This window comes from Cricetulus griseus, chromosome 4 (assembly GCF_003668045.3).
Source record: "Cricetulus griseus strain 17A/GY chromosome 4, alternate assembly CriGri-PICRH-1.0, whole genome shotgun sequence".
NCBI classification, from domain to species: domain Eukaryota; kingdom Metazoa; phylum Chordata; class Mammalia; order Rodentia; family Cricetidae; genus Cricetulus; species Cricetulus griseus.
The window spans coordinates 121,803,842-121,824,937 of NC_048597.1; the positions used below are offsets into that span (position 1 = coordinate 121,803,842).

The 21,096-nt window shown below is 41.6% G+C and overlaps 1 protein-coding gene across 1 annotated transcript; it reads left to right on the forward strand.

Moving 5' to 3' along the window:
- Window positions 1-1,160: 1,160 nt before the first annotated feature.
- On the forward strand, window positions 1,161-10,950 carry Mmp13 (matrix metallopeptidase 13). The gene is made up of 10 exons (XM_027415183.2): window positions 1,161-1,310; window positions 1,395-1,636; window positions 2,551-2,699; window positions 2,946-3,071; window positions 4,194-4,355; window positions 5,540-5,657; window positions 6,486-6,619; window positions 7,780-7,939; window positions 8,754-8,857; window positions 9,694-10,950. Exons 1-10 carry the CDS (start codon window positions 1,191-1,193, stop codon window positions 9,792-9,794), a joined length of 1,416 nt encoding a protein of 471 aa, XP_027270984.1. The 5' UTR covers window positions 1,161-1,190; the 3' UTR covers window positions 9,795-10,950.
- Window positions 10,951-21,096: the final 10,146 nt, after the last annotated feature.

The following is a 21,096-nucleotide window of genomic DNA, read 5'->3' on the forward strand; positions in this document are numbered from 1 at the left end:
CTGTCTATTTTAATCTTCTTATGAGTTTTTCTCTATTTCTGCTTAAAATGTCAGAACAGGTACTAACTTTTTTTGTGTGTTCATGCCCTGTGCTCTTTATTGCCCTTGAATGAAAGAATAAATCAATAAAACATGAAAGCTATTTGATAATAAGCACTAATATTAAGAAATACTGGCATTTATCTGTTTTTCACTGAAGTATTTCTTCTGGAGAGAGGTTGTGTTGTAATGATCCAACATGATTCTTCACACCTGTAATCACATTTCTTAGGAAGTGGAGGCAGGAGGATTGTCTACAGTATCCACTGTAGATCAAATAAACCAATCCAAAAGATGTGTGGCACAGTGGGTTGGGGTGAGTTCAAGGGCCTCCTGAAATAATGAGCTCTAAGCTTCTTAGGCTACAGCGTAAGACCCTTTGAATTCTCACAATATTTACTTGGGTTATTATAGGGATTAAATGAGATAATGCCTTTCAAACTTGGTTGGGAGTAATCCCTCAAAACATAGTCCTAACCATTAGAGGGGCTGCATTCCGGCATGGCCTCAGAACAGATGCCTGCATATGCAGGAAAATCATACAATTTCCACAGCCATCCAAAGGTCATGCCTGGATGTTAACATCCCAGCTTAGCACTCAAAACCATCTACAGTCCCTCAAAGACTTCTAGCTTTGTTCTGGTGCATTTCTGAGACCCACGAGGGGATGCAGCAAAGATTCTCATTGTTGTTACTCATGGCAGAGTGCAGTGGAGAACTCACTAGCCTATAAACATTTTACAAACAGGACTTTGTTTCTCTTCATGAGAATAAATGTACCAATTTGCTATTCTTGCTACCTGAAAAACTCAGGGTAGTTGTTTTTCCTATGAAAGGAAGAAAACATCTTTTGCTCAGCGAAGTGAAAACATTCTAGCCTCTGCTTCTCCCCCACTATATCCATAAATATGCTGAGGCTGTTTATTTTGCCAGATGGGTTTTGATATCCCCCACTGTCCTCATTTTCCATTTCCCTCAGATTCTGCCACAAACCACACTTAGGGAAAAAAAAAAAAGACCATGTAAGCATATTTACCTTCGACTGACTAGGAAGTTAACACACATCCCCAAGTGGTGACTCATCGCTATGGGTCTATAAAATAGAAGGTGTGTGCCCTGGGAAGGCGAGACTACGGGCACTGCTGGTCACCATGCATTCAGCTGTCCTGGCCACTCTCTTCTTGTTGAGCTGGACTCACTGTTGGTCCCTGCCCCTTCCCAGTAGCGATGATGATGATGACTTGTCTGAGGAAGACCTTGAGTTTGCAGAGGTACAGTATTCTGCTAATCATCCCGGTGTAGTGCTTCCTAATTTCTTCCTCTGGAAAATTAGGTTGTTTTCGTCTCTTTTCCAGCACTACCTGAAGTCATACTATCACCCTGTGACTCTCGCGGGCATCCTAAAAAAGTCTGCAGTGACCTCCACAGTTGATCGGCTCCGAGAGATGCAGTCTTTCTTTGGCTTGGAGGTGACTGGCATACTTGATGATCCCACCTTAGACATCATGAAAAAACCAAGATGTGGAGTCCCTGATGTGGGTGAATACAGTGTTTTTCCTCGAACGCTCAAATGGTCTCACACCAACTTAACCTACAGGTAAGCTGAGGCTCCATCTCCCCAGCGTGTGTCAGTTTTTTCTTCTACGTGTCTGGAGCACGCCTTCAGTATTTAATGGGAAGTCAAGTTCAGGATTGGCTTTTATACAAGTTAAAAGGCATAGAAGTAAGTTATATTTAATATTTGGTCGTGTTTTCTACAAAATTGAAAGTTTGTATTGCACTTAGTATTTATAAAAGAGGTGTCTATAAGTCAATATTAAATCTGAAAATGAATAAATTAATTTAATAAGCCTTATTATCTTTTTTTTGTTTGTTTTTTTTTGAGACAGGGTTTCTCTGTGGCTTTGGAACTAGCTCTTGTAGACCAGGCTGGTCTCGAACTCACAGAGATCCACCTGCCTCTGCCTCCCGAGTGCTGGGATTAAAGGCGTGAGCCACCAATGCCCGGCAAGCCTTATTATCTTAATGTTAAGCCCAACATCATTCTTCAGAGATGTCCCAAAATATTTCTTTTAGAAGTGAAACCACAATTTAGGAGGGGATTCTAGAAAGTTCACAATGTCACATCAGCCACATCTGTGATCATGCCCCTGAGCACAGAGGGTCCTCTCTTTCCATAGGCTCTGCAGGGCCATCCTGTTTAGTTCCAAATTTTAGAATAAAAAAAAGTTACATCTGAATGTTCTAAATTTAAGATTCCAAGTACTCAGTTATTTTTTTTTGAATTTTAACATTTTTATTCTAGTCAATCTGAAACCACACACAAGTACAGGTGTAATATATGTACCTGAGTACAGTTATTTGGTGATGCTTAAATATCTGATAGAATTCCTGAATTCCATTCTTGTAAAGCACCCATTATACTTAGTAGAACTTTCAATGCAAAGAAAGTATATTTTAAAAATAGTTCTAATCTTTCAAAGTTTAACTGACACTTTCTATGTTGAATAGAATTGTGAACTACACCCCTGATATGCCCCATTCTGAGGTGGATAAGGCCTTCAAAAAGGCCTTCAAAGTCTGGTCTGATGTGACGCCTCTGAATTTCACCAGAATCCACGATGGCACTGCTGATATCATGATATCTTTTGGAACTAAAGGTAAGGATGTGGAATCATTTGAAACATGTTAATATATTAATTCTTTCTTGGTTTCATTTTTTAAATTCCTACTCATTACTTTCAAAGCATTTAACAAAACTCTACCAAGCCCCTAAGTCAGGTACTAGCTCTCTCTCTCTCTCTCTCTCTCTCTCTCTCTCTCTGTGTGTGTGTGTGTGTGTGTGTGTGTGTGTGTGTGTGCATGTATATGTATAAAGGGATTCTAACTCTTGCTTCTGTACATAGAGCATGGTGACTTCTACCCATTTGATGGACCTTCTGGTCTTCTGGCACATGCCTTTCCTCCTGGACCAAATTATGGAGGGGATGCCCATTTTGATGATGATGAAACATGGACAAGTAGTTCCAAAGGTAATATTCCTTATAAATATTTAGCTCACATCTTTTTTTTTAAGATTTTATTTATTTATTATGTATACAACATTCTGCTTCCATATATATATGTATATATAATATATATATATATTATATATATATATATATGCACACCAGAAGAGGGCACCAGATCTTAATGCAGGTTAGATGGTTGTGAGCCACCATGTGGTTGCTGGGAATTGAACTCAGGACCTCTGGAAGAGCAGTCAGTGCTCTTAACCTCTGAGCCATCTCTCCAGCCCTTAGCTCACATCTTATTGGACACAGACACACTGCTATGAAGTTAGAGAGCATACAAGCAAAATTGCATTTAGCATTTAATTACATTACCTAAAATAAAAAGGTGTATTTTGCACTAATTAGTTCCTATAAGTATTTTACAAATCATTACATGTGAAAAATTGAATAAAATCTATGAAATTTGTTATTGTGGCTTTGGGGATATACTCCATGACGTAGGGTCAAAGGTCTTCTCTGATAGGCATGGTTTTGTTTCTTACTTTGGATTACAGTTTTGCCTGTTAAAGAAGTATGGTTTAATACACACACACACACACACACACACACACACACACACACACACACACAATTAAAAACAACACTTTAAAAGATGAGGGATAGAATTATTACAGGAAAGATGAAAATATAGTGAGTGACATGTTCATTATCCCTCTGAATTATGTTCTAAGCGAAGGCTAGAGCTAGCTGCGAACTTATGTGACTGACTCCATATGGCTGACTCCAGGTCATTTCTGTCCACCTCCTTAACCTGGCCAGAGAAGACAAAGAGAAAGATCAAGAAAGATCAAGTTTTGTCTTCATGGCCATCTTTAGTGAGGATAATCTATTGACAGTAGAATTGATTCTTCATGTGTGAATTGTATGGATTGATTATTCATGCAGGGAGCTATCATCCTTACAGTCACAAGGATTACTTCTGTGAATCCACATATTGACTCTGAGGCTGCTGAGAACTAATTTTAAAGAGTGAGGGAAATGATGAACTAGGAAAAAAATGGAGAGATTTGGGTTTCCTTCATTACCTTCTCATTGGAGGGTGTTGTTTTCTCATTGTTTCCTGATTTATTTTTTTTACAGGTTACAACTTGTTTATTGTTGCTGCCCATGAGCTTGGCCACTCCCTAGGTCTGGACCACTCCAAGGACCCAGGAGCCCTAATGTTTCCCATCTATACCTACACTGGCAAAAGCCATTTCATGCTTCCCGATGACGATGTTCAAGGAATCCAGTCTCTCTATGGTAACTCTTAATATTCCAGTTATAAAAGTAATTAATATAGTTATATTAGCACAATAGATGTACATTTCCTTTTGAGACTAATAACCCATTTTTTATGTTTTCAAACATGAGAAAAGATAATCCACCTTTCTGAATCACACTAGTTGCTCAGGTTTGAGCTACAGCTCATTTTAAAAATGTTTTTCAGATCATACTTCCTTGTATTTGTACTTATTTAACTTAGGAGCCACTAAATTCTATTGAGTTTTATGCACAGTACAGAGGTGATAATGAAGATGAGGACATAAAGAGCTCTTATAAATTCTGCCTTTCTTCAACCACTGTGGTTTGCTGCTATAGGAATCTCTCACAGGGCCTTTGGTGGTTTTCAACCAACATCCGCAGTGAGAAATTTTCTCTTATTTCCTTCCACTTTTCCAATAATATTTACAAAACATTTAAATTTCAACCCAAACATTTATTTCTGGGTTCTGTGTCATAAAAAGAAGTACAGCCACTGCTCACAGGCGTAGCACAAACACTCTTGAAGAATTAGTTCAGAAAACTTGCTCAAGCCACCTATGGACTTAAAAGACTACGGTAGTTTGTGTGACTGAAGGCATGAACTTAAAGGTGGAAAAAGGACTTTTCAAGCGTATTTTGTAATTCTTGATTCTACCATGCTGTGACCTAGGAATTGTTGACAGAATTATGTGTCTGGGGGGGAATAAGTGTGGGGTTACAAACATGTGGCAGGTCACAGCAGAGCTTCTTGAAGGTCCGTTTGTCACTGATATGAACTGTAGTGTGACAAACTGATGAAGCAAAATCAGCTGATATCTACAGTTGTTGAAATAGTCGAAAGAAGGAGCCAAGATGAAGGATCCACGAGCCTTAGAGTGATGTGCTTCCTGACCCTGTCAGCAGGCTGTGACTGTGCAGCAGAAATGCTCTCAGAGTTGGTTCACCTTGCATTTCTACCATCATCTTCAAGAAATGTACAGCTATGCTTCAGAAGACAGGAGGTCCAGAGTAGTGAGAGCAGAGGGATAGCACCCTGCTAGCCTGTGGTACTCTGCAGGGAGGAAGGAAGTCTGCTGGGTATTGGAGAATGAGTGCAGCCCTTTCCTCCTCTTCCCAGAAGGATTAGCCTTCCTATGACTCAGGACACTTGGAAACCTCTCATATTTGCTCTGTCACTGCAGGTCCAGGAGATGAAGACCCCAATCCTAAACATCCCAAAACACCAGAGAAGTGTGACCCAGCCTTATCCCTTGATGCCATTACCAGTCTCCGAGGAGAAACCATGATCTTTAAAGACAGGTACTCTGAAGATTCCTTTGTTAAATCTGCACATGATGAGCTCTGATAAAGTTATGTCTGCAAATTGCCAAAGCATCCTGTCAAACTTCCCAAGGGCAAAGCAGAAACTAGACCAAGGGCAGTTCACTTACATGCTTTGTATCAAATAAATGGTGGATAAATCTTAATAAGATAAGGGAAAAAATAGAAACCCAACTTACTTAAAAAACATGAAAAGTATTGAAAGTAATTGCTACATTAGTAAATTTACCGATAGCCACACTACTTTCTTTCAAGATGGATAGACTGATTCCAATATCTATATTGGAATTTTCAAAGAGGGGGTGATTTTCAGATGAAACCTATAGGTAATGAAAAATGAAATATTCACTTCCAATTTGTACATGGTTGTATCTTGCTTTTGTGTTAATCTCTTCATTGATTCATGTTTCCAAGTGGGTCAGATAGCATGGCCTCTCTAATTACCTGGTATCCAAGGTGTTTCCTCTTGTATCAGTTTGCAAGGTCAGTGAGATAATGGAAGACATACTCCTAGAGCCCAACAGTGCATGGGAAATGTGCTTGCCACTCTGAATATATACTAAGTTGAATAAAGCATGGTTTCAACCTATAGGGAACCTTCAATAAGGCTCTGTGGCATTTCAGATGAGAAGACCTGGCTAGAACTTGGAAAGCTACAACCTATAACTTAAAGGGAAATGACATTTATTTTCCTGTCTGGGTACAGGAATGGCTGTAGTGTCCGAGAAGCACTGATGTGGACAGTGGTCATTAGCAGGATGGAATTATCACACTTAGTGTGATAAACTGTTTTCCCTTTTGCATTAGATTCTTCTGGCGTCTGCATCCTCAGCAGGTCGAGGCAGAGCTGTTTTTGACAAAATCATTTTGGCCAGAACTTCCCAACCATGTGGATGCTGCATATGAACATCCATCCCATGACCTTATGTTCATCTTTAGAGGTAAGGCTGCCACCGGGGAGGCTCTCCAAAGGGCCAGCATAGATGGGCAATTAACTTGCTATTGCCAGAGACTTAGTAACATGACCACTAGCAAAGCAAGACCTAAATTAAGAACACAGCACAACACAGGAAGGCCAGAAAGTACATGTACCTGTTCTACCAAATGTCCTTAATTTAGTATGTAAAATGACTGTGGGATGGAAACATGGCTCAGTGCCAAGCACATCTGAGCACCTGGGTTTGATCCCCAACGATGCAAAAAGAAAGGGAAAGAAGGGCACTGTTACCATCCAGGCTTTGTTTTATCGTGCTCTTTCCAAGTTTTTCTTTTAGTTTCTCTTAAAAATTACTTGCTAAGGATATACAGTGTGCATTTTTAAAATGTGGGGAAGACTTAAGCAGGGTTCTCCCTTCTACTAGTTGTTTATTTCCTGATCTATTTTTCTAGTCCTTCATCTCATTTATACATACTTGAGGCAAAGTATGGGTATGATTTTTATGTTCTGTTTCCTTTATTCCCTGGCTAGGCTGACTGCCCTGCAAGACCTTAGCATCCTTCTGTTTACACCCAACCCCAAGTGCTTGGCTCCTTACATGGATGCTCTGAGTCTGAGCTCAGGTCCTCATGTTCCCACACCAAGCATTCTTATACATGAACCATCTCTCCAGCCCCTACTTAGCCCTAATATATGAGCATGGGGGTGGGGTGGGAGATGAAAATGCTGCCCTGCCTTAATGACCATAATTTATTTACATAACATTCTGCTAATGTCATTTCCATTGTTTGACTCTTATACTTGATGAAGCTACTTTCCAGAGAAAAAAGTAACTTTTTTAACTGACAAAAAACTTGAATTTTGAATCTAATTCACTGATCCTAGTTGCTCTTTTCTTAGAAATTTTAATAATTTTCTCAATCAGCTTCAAACTTAATGCTCAGAGGCAATACGTTGACAATTGGTTGTGATATTTGGCTGGCTGTGTTAATAACCTGGAAGTCCCAGCCCTGAATCCTGTCTCTGCTGGAATGATGCTTCCCTGTCTTTGATATCACTGACTTTGCTATTTCTTAAATAGTTTCCTGTTTCAGTACATGCTTGCATACGTAAGCCCTGACATACACTCCTTGGTAATGAAAACTGTTCTTTCATTATTTCTAGGTAGAAAATTCTGGGCTCTCAATGGTTATGACATTCTGGAAGGTTATCCCAAAAAAATATCTGACCTGGGATTTCCAAAAGAGGTGAAGAGAATAAGTGCTGCCGTGCACCTTGAGGACATGGGCAAGACCCTCTTCTTCTCGGGGAACCAGGTGTGGAGGTGAGGCACTGGATCTCCAGCACTCTTTAGAGGCTCAGCAGTTAAGAGACTTGCTGTGCAATTGTGAAGACTGGGGTTGGGATACTGGAACTTGTACTGACAGGCATACACATACCCAGTGGAGCATTCAAATACACACACACACACACACACACACACACACACACACACACACACACACACACACTCATACACACACACACACACACACACACACACACACACACACACACACACACACACACACACACACACACACACACACACACACACACACACACACACACACGAGCGCACACCCCAGCCCCACCAGTGCCTTGGGGGCAGAGCCCACACCTGTAGCTACTGCTGCTCCCAACTGTTTCTCATACTTTGGTTCAGTGACAAGGATGGTTTTATTGAAATGTTTATATTTTTAACTTAGCAAACAAAGCCCTGGGTTCCACTCATTCCATGTGTGTCACTGAATTTTGCTCATGCATTTCCTCCTGCCTACCTCCCTCTCCCATACACTATCACGTTTTATTTTGGATGTGTTACAGGCCAACATTCCTGTTTCATGTCAACTCCTCCAGCAGCTACTCTGGGACTAAAGCCACCTCATGCTTTCTTGCACACATCTCACACTCGCGTGCACATGCACACCCCACTACCCATAGCATCCATTTTCTCCCAGCCACACGTCCTCTCTTCATACAGCGAAGCCGTCTCTTAGCTTTTGCAATTTTGTTCCTTCTAATCTTTCACCTGGATTCTCTTTCTTGTCATCCCTTCCTATATTTTGATAAATTTATCTTCATTTTTTAAAAATCAGATATGATGATGCTAATCAGACTATGGACAAAGACTATCCCCGATTCATAGAAGAAGAATTCCCTGGAATCGGTGATAAAGTAGATGCTGTCTACGAGAAAAATGGTAAGTAGCTACATTGCACTGATTTTGCAGAAGGGCTTCTGGGCCCCCAGAAATGTTTCACATATAAAGGATCTTAAAACAGAATCCAGATGAGCCTACATATGCATGGCCATTGTGTGACTACTTAAATAGCAAACAAAACAACTTGCTTAGAATCAATGAGGATTTTACTTAATTACTTCCAAGTGTGGGAATGAAAGATGTTGAACCTAAGGATGGTCTTAAATTATATGTAGAGATGCCAAGAGGCAGAGAGTTGTGTCAACATTCAAATTCGGGCTGGAGTAAGGAGTAATTTATAAATATTCATAACTGTCATAACTATTCAATTATTTTTGCTTTATTTATGACAATAAGCATTACCCTAATTTATAACAGCCGATGAATACCAATGTTTCTAATATAAAAACTAGAATTTGTAGCAATACAATTAATTCTAGGGCACAATTTATATAATCTTTGAATACTTATGTATTTTTAAAAATACTTTAAAGTTTAATTATATAATTTTCTCTGCTTCCTTTTCCTACCTCCAACCCCTTCCATGCCCCTCCCCAAATTGCTGGCCTCTTTTTCTTTAATTGTTATTGTCACATATCCTTTAAACTACAAGCAAAACATTAAAATGGTATCTTTTTCAAAAATAAAGATTGAGAGGTATAAACGAAGAGACTGCCTATCTAGCATGTGTGAGGCTCTGGTGGGTCTCTAGACATTCAGTAAGCAATTAGATAAGTAGAGAAGGACTATCATAGATTGGATCTTTATTCTTAGCTGTAGTAAATCCTAATATTTTTAAAAGTCTGAGATTTTCCTTTTGTTTTCTTTCTTCCTAGGCTATATCTACTTTTTCAATGGGCCCATACAGTTTGAATACAGTATCTGGAGTAATCGCATTGTTCGAGTCATGCCAACAAATTCTTTGTTGTGGTGTTAAGCATCTTTTCAGAATTGTTATCTAACTCCTGGAGAGCATCAGGATAACAATTTCCATCCTGGCGGGTGGGGTGGGGAATCACCAGGAAACTTCCTCCTGGGAACAGGGTTCAGGAAGCTATCTTCAAGCATGCAGTGCCTATGTGACTATTTGTGGCTGGGACCACATTGAAGAATTTTAAAGTAATGAAATTGAGAACCCCAAGGATCGACTGATTCTTGGGAGCAGTGAAGAAACAAGATTGATATTTTCCACAGCAAACATGGGATCCATCTGTGATGAGAGTAAACATAATTATTAATATATTTATAAAAATCCTAAAAGTCATAAAATAAATCATATTTATATAACAAACATGGAAATTTGGGGAGTGTATGTAGCCACCGATGAATGTAGATAGAGGGAAATACCTGCAAAATACAGAATAGCAGACAACTTTCCAAAGGAGTCATTTGGGCTTTGTACTGTAAGTATTCAGATTTAAACCCATTTCGTACAAACACTAATAAAAGATCAATGTCGCCAAGGGAAGGGAATAACGGCCACTATGAAGACGTATAGGTGGCTTTGCATTAAGCTTATTTCATTTTGGGTCACCACTCAAGGACTGTGCACATTGATAGAAGGTAGAGAGAGAAACAGAGAATGTCTCTTTTTATTAAACTATTTCAGGTCTTTAACAGGCCATAGAGTAAAAAAAAAATAAAATTGTTATAAAATACCTAAGCAGTAGCATAGCCTTTTCATAAATTGTTTGATTACTTGAGAATAAAACTAGGTTTCAACCATATTTATCTGACTAATTGTTTTAATTATCCAATTTTGATAATAGACCCTTTTCTAGTGACTTACAGGACAGGAACTAAGGCAGTCATAGTAAGTACAAGCAGATCTGCAGAGATACAGACAACCAGAATGAAGCTGGACAGTGACCCTTTTGAGAGCACCCCTTTGTGCTCTGCCTTTGTTTGTTAATTCCTTGTTGCTTATCTTAGTGTCTGACACTTGGCACTTACTGATATGTGATGGTCACCAGGAGAGTGACTATTGTGCTGAAAGATGGTGTTTGTTACACTAGGAAAATGGAAAAGAATCATGTATTTGCACAGTGTGTTAGACTATGTTGATGTTTCTAATAAAAAATGTTTTCAGCAGATATTGTTGTTTTGTGTATTTGATTTTTGGCCATAACTTCAGATTTTTTAAAAACAAAATATTATCAAAATTTCTTATAAAATGTGGCCTCTGTCCTCCTCCACTCCCTCCTTCCAAATTTAAGTACCAGAATTAATTGTACTTAGCAATGTTGATACAAAGTCTTCTGGCGTTTGATGGGTAGATGCCTATGAGCTTTCCTTTGGGGATGGCTTCCCCAGATTGCTTCATCCGTGTTCCTCAGAACCCTGCCTACTGAGGGTGCTGGCTAGGAAGGAATAGGTTGGAGAAAGGGTGAGAAATGTGCACCTGTGCTCTGCCTTGAGTTTTGTGTGTGTCCTTGTGCCATTCAATCTGCACGAACTTTACTTTTTTTCTTCTTGAGTAAATTGGGGGAAGGTAGAGGAGGCAGGGAACAGCAAGAGGAAGGTAAAAACACCTAGGATCACATAGGTTATTGAAATCATCTTAGGTGTGTGTTTGGTGTGCATTCTAAAGTACATATGTGGCGGTCAGGGGATAACATTTGGGAACCAATTCTCCCCTTCTACTGTAGGATCCAGGGACTGAATGCAGGTCATCAAGCTGTCATCAGAAGCTCTTTTACTCGAGACATTCCCCTAGCCCAAGAATTCTGCAGGCTTGGAAAGTTTAGGCACCTTTCACTTTCCTAAGTTTTGCCCATTCCTAAGTATTTAGTAAGTGTCTGTTAAACGTGTTCACTAATGAAAGGAACTTGGTCCCTTGCTCCTAAAGTGGTTCTCCCACTATGAAGACAAGGCTGTGGGAAAGCCTTGGGTTCAGCAGTTGGATGCTCTCTGGGAGAGCAGTGATGATGGAGTGGGTGGAAGGCACTGTTCACCTCTTCTCCAGGAGCTTTACAACAATCTTCACTCTGCTCTCAGCTCAGGATGCCCGATTCCTAAGGTTTGCTATTACAACAAAACATAGCTTGTCCACCTTATGAATTTAGCTGAGTGCCTGTCGTTTTCCAGAAGCTTAAGTAGTGCTAAGGGAAAATGAGGGGTAAAACCTCATTGCTGTCTTGGAGTTCCTGTTCTCTTTGGAGAGACCAACATTGAAGAGCAGAGCACAGTGCAACCGTGATAAGCCTCAGGCAACCATGGTGTGTACAGAAACATTGGGTGGTCTAAGGAGGTGGATAAAGAGGGTGAAACATGGGTTCCAGATGAGAGAGAGGACTTCCCTGGTGTTCTTACACAGGTGTGCTAACGCCTAGATGGGCAGAGGTCACAAAGGCCAATGAAGATAAGCAGACTGGATTCAGGTGAGAATGGATCTCTGGGAGCTCAAAAGTACATTAAATGGCTGTTTTACGATGATTTGGGCTTAGTGCAAATTGTTTATCCTCTCCTTGAAGTAAGTCACAAGGCCAAATGTAGAACTCCCTCCCCCCCCTCTCTCTCCATCCCTCCCCCCAACATAAATAAGAAAACTGACAATAGGCCATTCAACACAGTAGCATGTGATATCTGTTCTCAGTAACTGAGTCAGTTAATGGACACACTGATTTGGGGGAGGGTGAATAACCATCCCTTTGAAACACCTTTGTAAGAATACCAATGAAGTCCTCTCTCTAATCTGGAGCTCAAAGTATTGACCTGGGGTGGTTGGAGGCCACTCCCCGTCTTTGGTCCTTGTCTTAGGAGGATTTTGGAGGTTGGTTTCTGGCTGCTTTCTGGGAAAGAACACTTACCTCAGAATACCACTCCTCAAGATGCTCTCTGTAGACCAGCACATCCATGCTACCTGGGTACTTGTCAGCAACACTCGTCCTATGCCACCCAAGGCCTGCTGGGGAAGGAACTAGGATTTAGTAAGTCACTCAGGTCCCACGGTTCCCCAGGAAGGGTCATTGCAGCACCACCACCCACAGGAAGATTGAGTGTGGGTGTGCACATGAGTGCCCCTCCATTCCCCTCTGCTCCTTCCAGGCCCCAGCTTATCCCATGGATGCTCACCTTCAGGGAAGACCTTCCCACTCATCTCTCTTGACATTTTTGCCAACTGTTCCAGAAACAACCTCAAAGACATCCTCAGAAGTTGTTTTACTGACTTTTTAGCTGTCTCTCAACCCAGTCAAGTTGAAAACAAAATGAATCTTGGAGAGCTTTCATGTTAAATTAGAAACAGTATCACTGCACTGAGGAGACTGCTCAGTGGGCAAAGCACCGGCTATGCAAGTGAAAAGCAAAGTCTGGGTCCTCAGAGCCCATGCAATGTTGGCTGTGGCAGTCTCCTGTAATTCTAGCTCAGAAAGTGAAGTTAGGGGACCCTGGGCAAGCTGGCTATGCAGCCTAACTGAAGCAGTGAGCTCCACACACGTGATTGAGAGATGCTGCCTCCATGGCTAAAGTGCAAAGTGATGGGCTACACATGCGTGGGCACCCAACTCCGCCAAACACACGTGCACACTACTGCTTGTTCCAGAATAAAAAAAATCAAGCAAACATCAGACATTGCCAAACACAGTCCATCACACACACATACACACACACACACACACACACACACACACACACACACACACACACGGAAGCCCTGGTCACAGGAAGAAAACAGTGACTTTTTTTCAGATTTTTTAAAAATTTGAATTAGAAACAAGATTGTTTTACATGTCAGTCCCAGTTCCCTCTCCCTCCCCTCCTCCTCTACCACCACCCAATTAAAACCCTACCTATCACATATCCTTTCTGCTCCCCAGGGAGGGTAAGGCCTTCCATAGGGTGTCATCAGAGGCTATTGTATCCTTTGGGATAGGGCCTAGGCCACCCCCATGTGTCTTGGCTCAGGGAGTACCCCTCTATGTGGAATGGGCTCCCAAAGTCCACATCTATGCTAGGGATAAGTACAGATCTTCTACAGGAGGCCCCATAGATTTCCGAGATCTCCTCACTGACACCCACGTTCCTGGGGTCTGGATCAGTCCCATGGTGATTTCCCAGCTATCAGTCTGGGGACCAAGAGCTCCCCCGATGTTCAGGTCAGCTGTTTCTGTGGGAAAACAGTGATCTTAAAGATCCAGCACAAGGCTGTTCACTCACAGTACCAATAGGTGGCACCATATTCACTAGGTGGCACCAACAAGGCCTTTAAAATTACTGAACTGTCATTTCAGTAAGTCAAAACCGTGCTTTGTTTTGTGTGTGTGTGTGTGTGTGTGTGTGTGTGTGTGTGTGTGTGTGTGTGTGTGTGTGTGTGTTTGTGAGGATGATAAACTTGGCCCAATGGCTGACTCTGTTATTTCCAACTTTATGTCACTGAGTTTCCGTGAGGTTCATCAGCTCTTATGAGTTGAAAAACAGTTTGCTCAGGGTTTCTTAGGATGAAACATGTCTCTGTCACTTATATAAGAGTCAAGAGTCAGGATGGCGTGTTATACAAAGCCACCAAAGCCTGTGGCACAAACCCTTTAGAGCTGAGGCTTGTGAGTCATCACAGGCTTGCCATTGACACCCTCTGATGTGATCTTAAAACAGAAAAGGCACAAGCATAAACCTAACCAAGTGCAACAAAGTGACAGCAGGCTAGACCACTCCAGCAGCAAGGGGACAGGAGAACCAAGTGCCCTTGTTTTTCAAAGAAAGAAAGAAAATGAGAAGCTGGGGGCGGGAGGAGGACGTTCAAGGTTACCAAGCTTTCTTTCCCAGCTTTTCTGGTCTGGAGGCTTGGTGTTCTCAACTGTATATGTCTGATTAGAAATACTTACATGGTTAGGGATCTCATTTATCAGCAGCCTCTGAAAAATCAGTTTCTTGAGCTTACATGTAGCCATTTTTGTAACTTTCTCATAATGCCTTCCTAGACCTGAATCACCAAATTTATCCCTTAAAATTATTTTGCTCATTTGTTTGTTTTGGACATGTTCGCACTGTAGACCAGGCCACTCTCTATGTAGATCAGGTTGGTTTTGAACTCAAAGAGATCACACCTCTATGTCTCAAGTGCTGGGATTAAAGGTGTGCACCATTATGCCCAGCCAAAATAGATTCCTTAAGAAATTAATTTTATTTTTTACATAGGAGCCTGAAAAATTCCATTGTGTAAAGTGCTATTTTGAATATACATACATATGTTCAAAAATAATTATAATCCAGTCTAGATTTAATCATTCACTAAAGACACTACTGGGCAAGTAGTTACTACAGGACTTTATATAATTAGAGTTAGAACCACTTAACTTTTTTTTGTGATGGAATTGGCCTCACGGTACAAGATTCTTACAACTTCTTACACATGGAGAGCTATCAAGGTATTTTCATGGCTTTATGCTTGACTGAAAGACATTGACAAAGTATTCTCAGTTGTGACCCTATCTCACGGCACAAAAAGATTTAAACTTACAATTTTTAAAAAGACTTTTTGGTTTATTTAGCGCGCGCGCGCGCGCGCGCGTGTGTGTGTGTGTGTGTGTGTGTGTGTGTGTAAGTCACCATCCACCTGTGTTTTGATTTATATGTGTTGGGTGTGTGGTGTGTTAGTATTGTTGGTGATGTGAGTGTGTGTGTGTGTGTGTGTGTGTGTGTGTGTGTGTGTGTAAGTCACCATCCACCTGTGTTTTGATTTATATGTGTTGGGTGTGTGGTGTGTTAGTATTGTTGGTGATGTGAGTGTGTGTGTGTGTGTGTGTGTGTGTGTGTGTGTGTGTGTGTAAGTCACCATCCACCTGTGTTTTGATTTATATGTGTTGGGTGTGTGGTGTGTTAGTATTGTTGGTGATGTGAGTGTGTGTGTGTGTGTGTGTGTGTGTGTGTGTGTGTGTAAGTCACCATCCACCTGTGTTTTGATTTATATGTGTTGGGTGTGTGGTGTGTTAGTATTGTTGGTGATGTGAGTGTGTGTGTGTGTGTGTGTGTGTGTGTGTGTGTGTGTGTGTGTGTGTGTGTGTGTGTGTGTGTGATGTGTGTGATTGTGTGTGTATATATGTGTGTGTGTATGATGTGTGGTGTGTGTGGTAAGTGTGTGTGTGTGTGTGTGTGTGTGTGTGTGTGTGTGTGTGTGTGCGTGCATTGTGTATGTGGTATGTATAGGCACATGTGTCCATGCTCACTCATACAGAAGCTGGAGGAAGATATTGAATGTCCTTTTAATGATGATGTTATGGCAATAGTTTTTCTCAACAACAAATTTCCCCTTTCGTAGACAGGACACTAAAGCATGGCACATCACAGGTTAGGACAAAGAAATTCACCTGACCCATCCAATTCTAGCTGAAAAGTTTCGCTTCTCTTAATGAAAGGCTTGTGAGTTTCAGACTCAGTTCAGTAAGTGCCCATTGCTTTGGGTTGTGTTTCTAAGACAATGCAACTCAGACAGCTCAGGTTTCTTGATGTGTGTGTGGCCTGCAGTATTGACTGAGCTGGATCAGTTTCTGGCAAATTTTGGGATCACATTGACCTAAGAAAATGGCTGAGATACAGCACAAACTAAAGCTATAGTCAAGCTGACCTTTACAAACCCACACATCAGCCTCTACTCCTTAACAAACAGGTTCTCTCCCAAAGAGCTGCATTTCCTGTCTCAAAGGAAACAAGTAGCTCATTCTGTGGTTTGCATTACAGAAACTGAGACAGAGGTTGAGGAAGGAAGCATGGTTATAAGGAAGTGCAATAGTGGCAAACATTTTGTGTGGGGATAATGAAGTAGAGAGCCTGGCAATGACAATCACTAGGAAATGACACAGGTTTAACTAGTATTGGCACAAAAACACAGCTCTCACCTTCCAGGGAACAAGAAATCATTTGTTCTGGTGTCCCTTTGTGTCCCTTTGTGTACACTTTGTGTACACTGGCCTGGGTACACAGATGTAGGTTACCCAAAATTCCATGTTCCAACATGGAAGCAGCTTCATGAAGTTTTATGGTTTTCAGAGCAAAGAAGGTTATAAGTCAAAGACAAGTTTAAAAGACATTCGTGGGGGCATCAGAGAGGTGGCTATAGACAATGGGGAGCTTTTCTGTCATTCTCAGATGCTATCTGATGCTATTCTTAGTTTTGGTGTGGGTGGAAACTAGTGGTCTGCTAAGTCCATGGATTTCAAAAGGTTTTTACCTATTAGTCATAGGATGTTAGTCCAGACAAAGAGGTGGTCAAGGCCTGGCTACTGGGGCACTAAAGCTAGACAGAAAAGAGGTGATTAGTTTCTGCTGCAGCATTCCAGCCTCTGCACACCACTGAAGTTCTAAGCAGCCCCTCAGTCTCTGCAGAGAGCTTCTTTCCAGGGATTGTGTTCACACTGGAATGTGAGTTAAGAACTCAGAGGTGGCTCCGCAGGACTGCTCAGCAGGCAAAGAGACTCACACCTGAGACTGAGAACCTGAGTTTAAATGTTCAGTAGTCACTTGGTAGAAGGAGAGAAAGGATTTCTGCAAGATATTCTCTGCCCACCACATTTGTGCCACACTGAGGTCATGCACGCACAATATAATAATTTAAAACATTTTCTGAAGTATTTCCTAGAATTGTATTATGTACCTTACATTTAAGTTCAATGGTTTTCTTGAAATATTTCAGTGTGCTAGATTTGGGGGGCTATGAGGATGCGGCAGTATTGCATGTTCTCTAATTATGCAATGTTAAAAAATGAAGGTACAAATTATATCACCTTATTTAGATTACAAATATACAAATAAGAAACCAAAGCCACAGCTGGGCAAGGTGGTGTGTGCCCACAATTCTGACACTTAGGTGGTGGAGACAAGAGGCCTATAGTTAAGGCCACCTTGAAAACACGGCATGTTTAAGGCTAACCTGGGCTATATGACACTTGGCCTCAAAAAGCAAACAAATCAAGAGGTGGGTATGGTGGCACACACTGTTAGTCTCAGCACACTTGGGGAGGGGGACAGAACTAGGTGGATCTCTGTGAGTTGGAGGCCAGTGTCCTTTACATAATGAGTCCCAAGTCAGTCAGGGCTACATAGTGAGGCCATGTTTTAGCAGAGAGGACAGGACACAATACTAATACTGCTATTATTTATTAGGGGACATAATTTTAATTCTACCCATCTCATGACCCATTGTCAAGAGAAGTTAAGTTAGTGACTCTGTGTCCTTTGGGATAAAGGTCAAGTCCACCACATGCTCAGCCCTTGTAGAGCATCTGGTCCCCTCTGAACTCTCTTGATCAGACAGGCAGGACCCTCTGCCTCATGGCATGGCCAGCCCTACACTGTCTCCTAGTCTACAGACTACTTTTGTCTCTTTAATTTCAGAATCTGGCCTAGATTTCCTGACTTCACTCCTTTCTTGTCATCACTTTCCAGCCAGAGTGTGGACATGCCCCCTAAATATCATCTACTGGACATATATCCCCAGAGTTCTATGGAGTTGGTATTTGAGAGGTGAGGCCTCGGGAGGGGACTATGTCTGCTCTTGGGAAGGGACTAACCCATTAATGGATTAGTGAGTTATACTAGGGATGCCTTTGCTCTGGTTCACTCCTCTGTATGTAATGCTTACCACCCTGTCATGACACAGCAAGCAAGAAGGCTCTCATCAGAAAACAAGCAAATGCTGGCTTGGACCTGCCAGCCTCCAGAACCATGAGCTGAGCAAACCTCTGCTATTATAAACTATCTGGTCTCTGCTATTTCACTAGAACAATAGACATTTGACCAAAGTGCCAGCCTTATCTGAACTTTTCTATTCGTTTTCTCAAAATGTGGAGTGTTATGGGGCCATCAGAGGGAAATTCAAAGCCTTGGGCATGTGAAGTATGGCCTTCTGGAGGTTTCATTTTTGCTTGTTTGGTTTAGCTTATTTTGAGGGGACCGAGAACTGAGCATAGGGCTTCATGTATGCTGAGCCCCACCCCAGGAGTGCTGGACTAATGCTGAAGAGGCTCCCAGGTGGCTTCAGTGAAGAAACCCAACCTAAACTATAACACAAAGAAGGAAACATCTCTAAAATGTAAAACTCACTAAACCTGTTCCTGTAAGACTGATGTGAAAGCATTGAGACTATAGAACCTTGCTGACTACTGTTGGAAAATACTAATAACAAACATTTGTATTTTTCTGCATAGCAGAGCTGCCTGAATATGGCACACATTACTGTCACAATAGTTCTACATTTGTTGCTATCTTATGTGTGAGGAAGCAAACATAGACAGTTTAAGAAACTTTCCCGAGGTCATGCAGTAGTGTGTTGAGGAACTGGGATTTGAACCCGGCATTCTATCTCTAAAGCTGTGTGAAACCCCAAATAACAGATGTGTCACCCCTTAGTGGAGCCCTGGGCAAATATTCAATGCTCGGCAAATAGTAGCTGTCATTTTTTAGTCCTGAGGGTTGTAGTCAGGATGGGCAGTAGGTGGTGGTCACCTGGGGTGATGGATATAACTAAACAAGAGACACAATGGTCACCCTTAAAAGCAGCTGCAGAAGCCCTTCCTCCAGGTCTGTAGCTGCAGTGACTAACTGCTCCCTCTGTTCAGACAACCGAGGGTCATTCTATGCAACTTAGTCAAGTTACTGTGTTTCTGAGTATATGAAATTTTATTTCAACAAACAAGGAACATTCTAGAATGAAGGATGAAAACATGAATGATCTGTGTTTTTGTCCTACCCCCAGTCTTGATTGTGGTAAAAGAAGACAGCTCCCTATATGATTGTGGCATATAGGCCCTCTGCTCTTCGTGAAGACCATCTGACCAACCATGGAGCTGTTGCTATATACTAATAATATTGGCACTGGGTATGGCAGCTTATTAATACATGGACATGCCCAACAAAGGGTATATTATTGTTTGTCCATGGGCTACAGTTCTCCATTTGTCCATGTGCTATAGTTGAAGGTTGGTTTGAGCAAATAGTTTTTCTTTAGGGGATTTCTTATTCAGAATAATTACAAAGAGTGTATTTCCTAACATCTACATAGCCAAGGAGAAAGGCCCACAGGCTTCCAGGATGTAGGGAAGATTAGCTAATTGCCGAGTATTCTCAAGGGAGGGACAGAGGCACTGTGTGGGGAATGTACGGTGTGAGCAGACTAAATTCTTGCTGATGTTCACATGGGCATTGTGTGGTGCTTTTCGGAACCCATCTCTCCCTATCCTTACACAACTTGACTGTTCATGTAATGCAGTCAGCCAAAGAAACAGAAGGTCTCATTTTTTTCCAATTATATGCTGGGCTTTATTTTCACATCAGTAAATGAATCAACTCTGATGATGTAGTAGTGTAAATACCAAGCCCTTTGGGTCTTCACCTATTGTTTTGAAACCACAGGTGGGGTGTGACCATAACTGCATTACAAGTATGTCTCGTGGTATCCAGAGGAAGTCTAACTTCTGCCCAATTGATACTATGTTCATTGATGCTGAATACTTGGTGAAGAATTCAGACTTTGGACCCAGGAGCTAAAAACTCACCCTGTGGAAGTTTAATACAGCTGAAATCCTGTTACTGAGTGTGAAGTCATGAGCATCAAGGCTGAGTCAATCTTGAGAAGACACTGAGTGTATGCCCTTGAGACTTTCCCCAGAGCTGGGAGCTCTCAAAACACTGGAATGCCATCATGGGAAGACTACCATCCAAGCTGCTTCGAACAAAATTGAATTATATCGCCATTTGCACTCACAGTGTCCGTGTAGCAGAGCAGCTGTTTCCTGGGGTTGTGACTCTGGACTTCAGAGTGGAATCAAGATTTTGGTTTTAGTTAAAACTGGGTCAAACCACCCAAGTGAGAAATGTAAGTGAAAAATAAGAAGTTAGCTTGTTCTAATCACATGATTGTTGCAGGTTAGTATTATAAGATGAAGGAGTCTTTGGTCTAGGTAAATGAGGACGAAAAGATCCACAGCAGACAAGGAAACACACAGTTCCTAATTTTGAGACATAATTGGTGGGCTCAGGGTAGAATGGCTTAAAGGACAGCAAGCTCCTGAATTGACAGAACCCCTCTTGGTACTCTCAGGGTTTATAATGTCTGGATGACTCCCCATGCAGCCTCTCTCTGGGTGGTGCAATTTTAATGGAATCCTCCACAAAAGGGAAGGCAGGGCCTCATACCACTTTTGTGGCTCCAAGCAGCTTCAGATTTTACATACTGATTGCAATGAAGGCCAGTGAGGACAAGATGCCCTTCAGGGTGGTGATTCTGTGGGTGACAGGCCCTGTGGCCC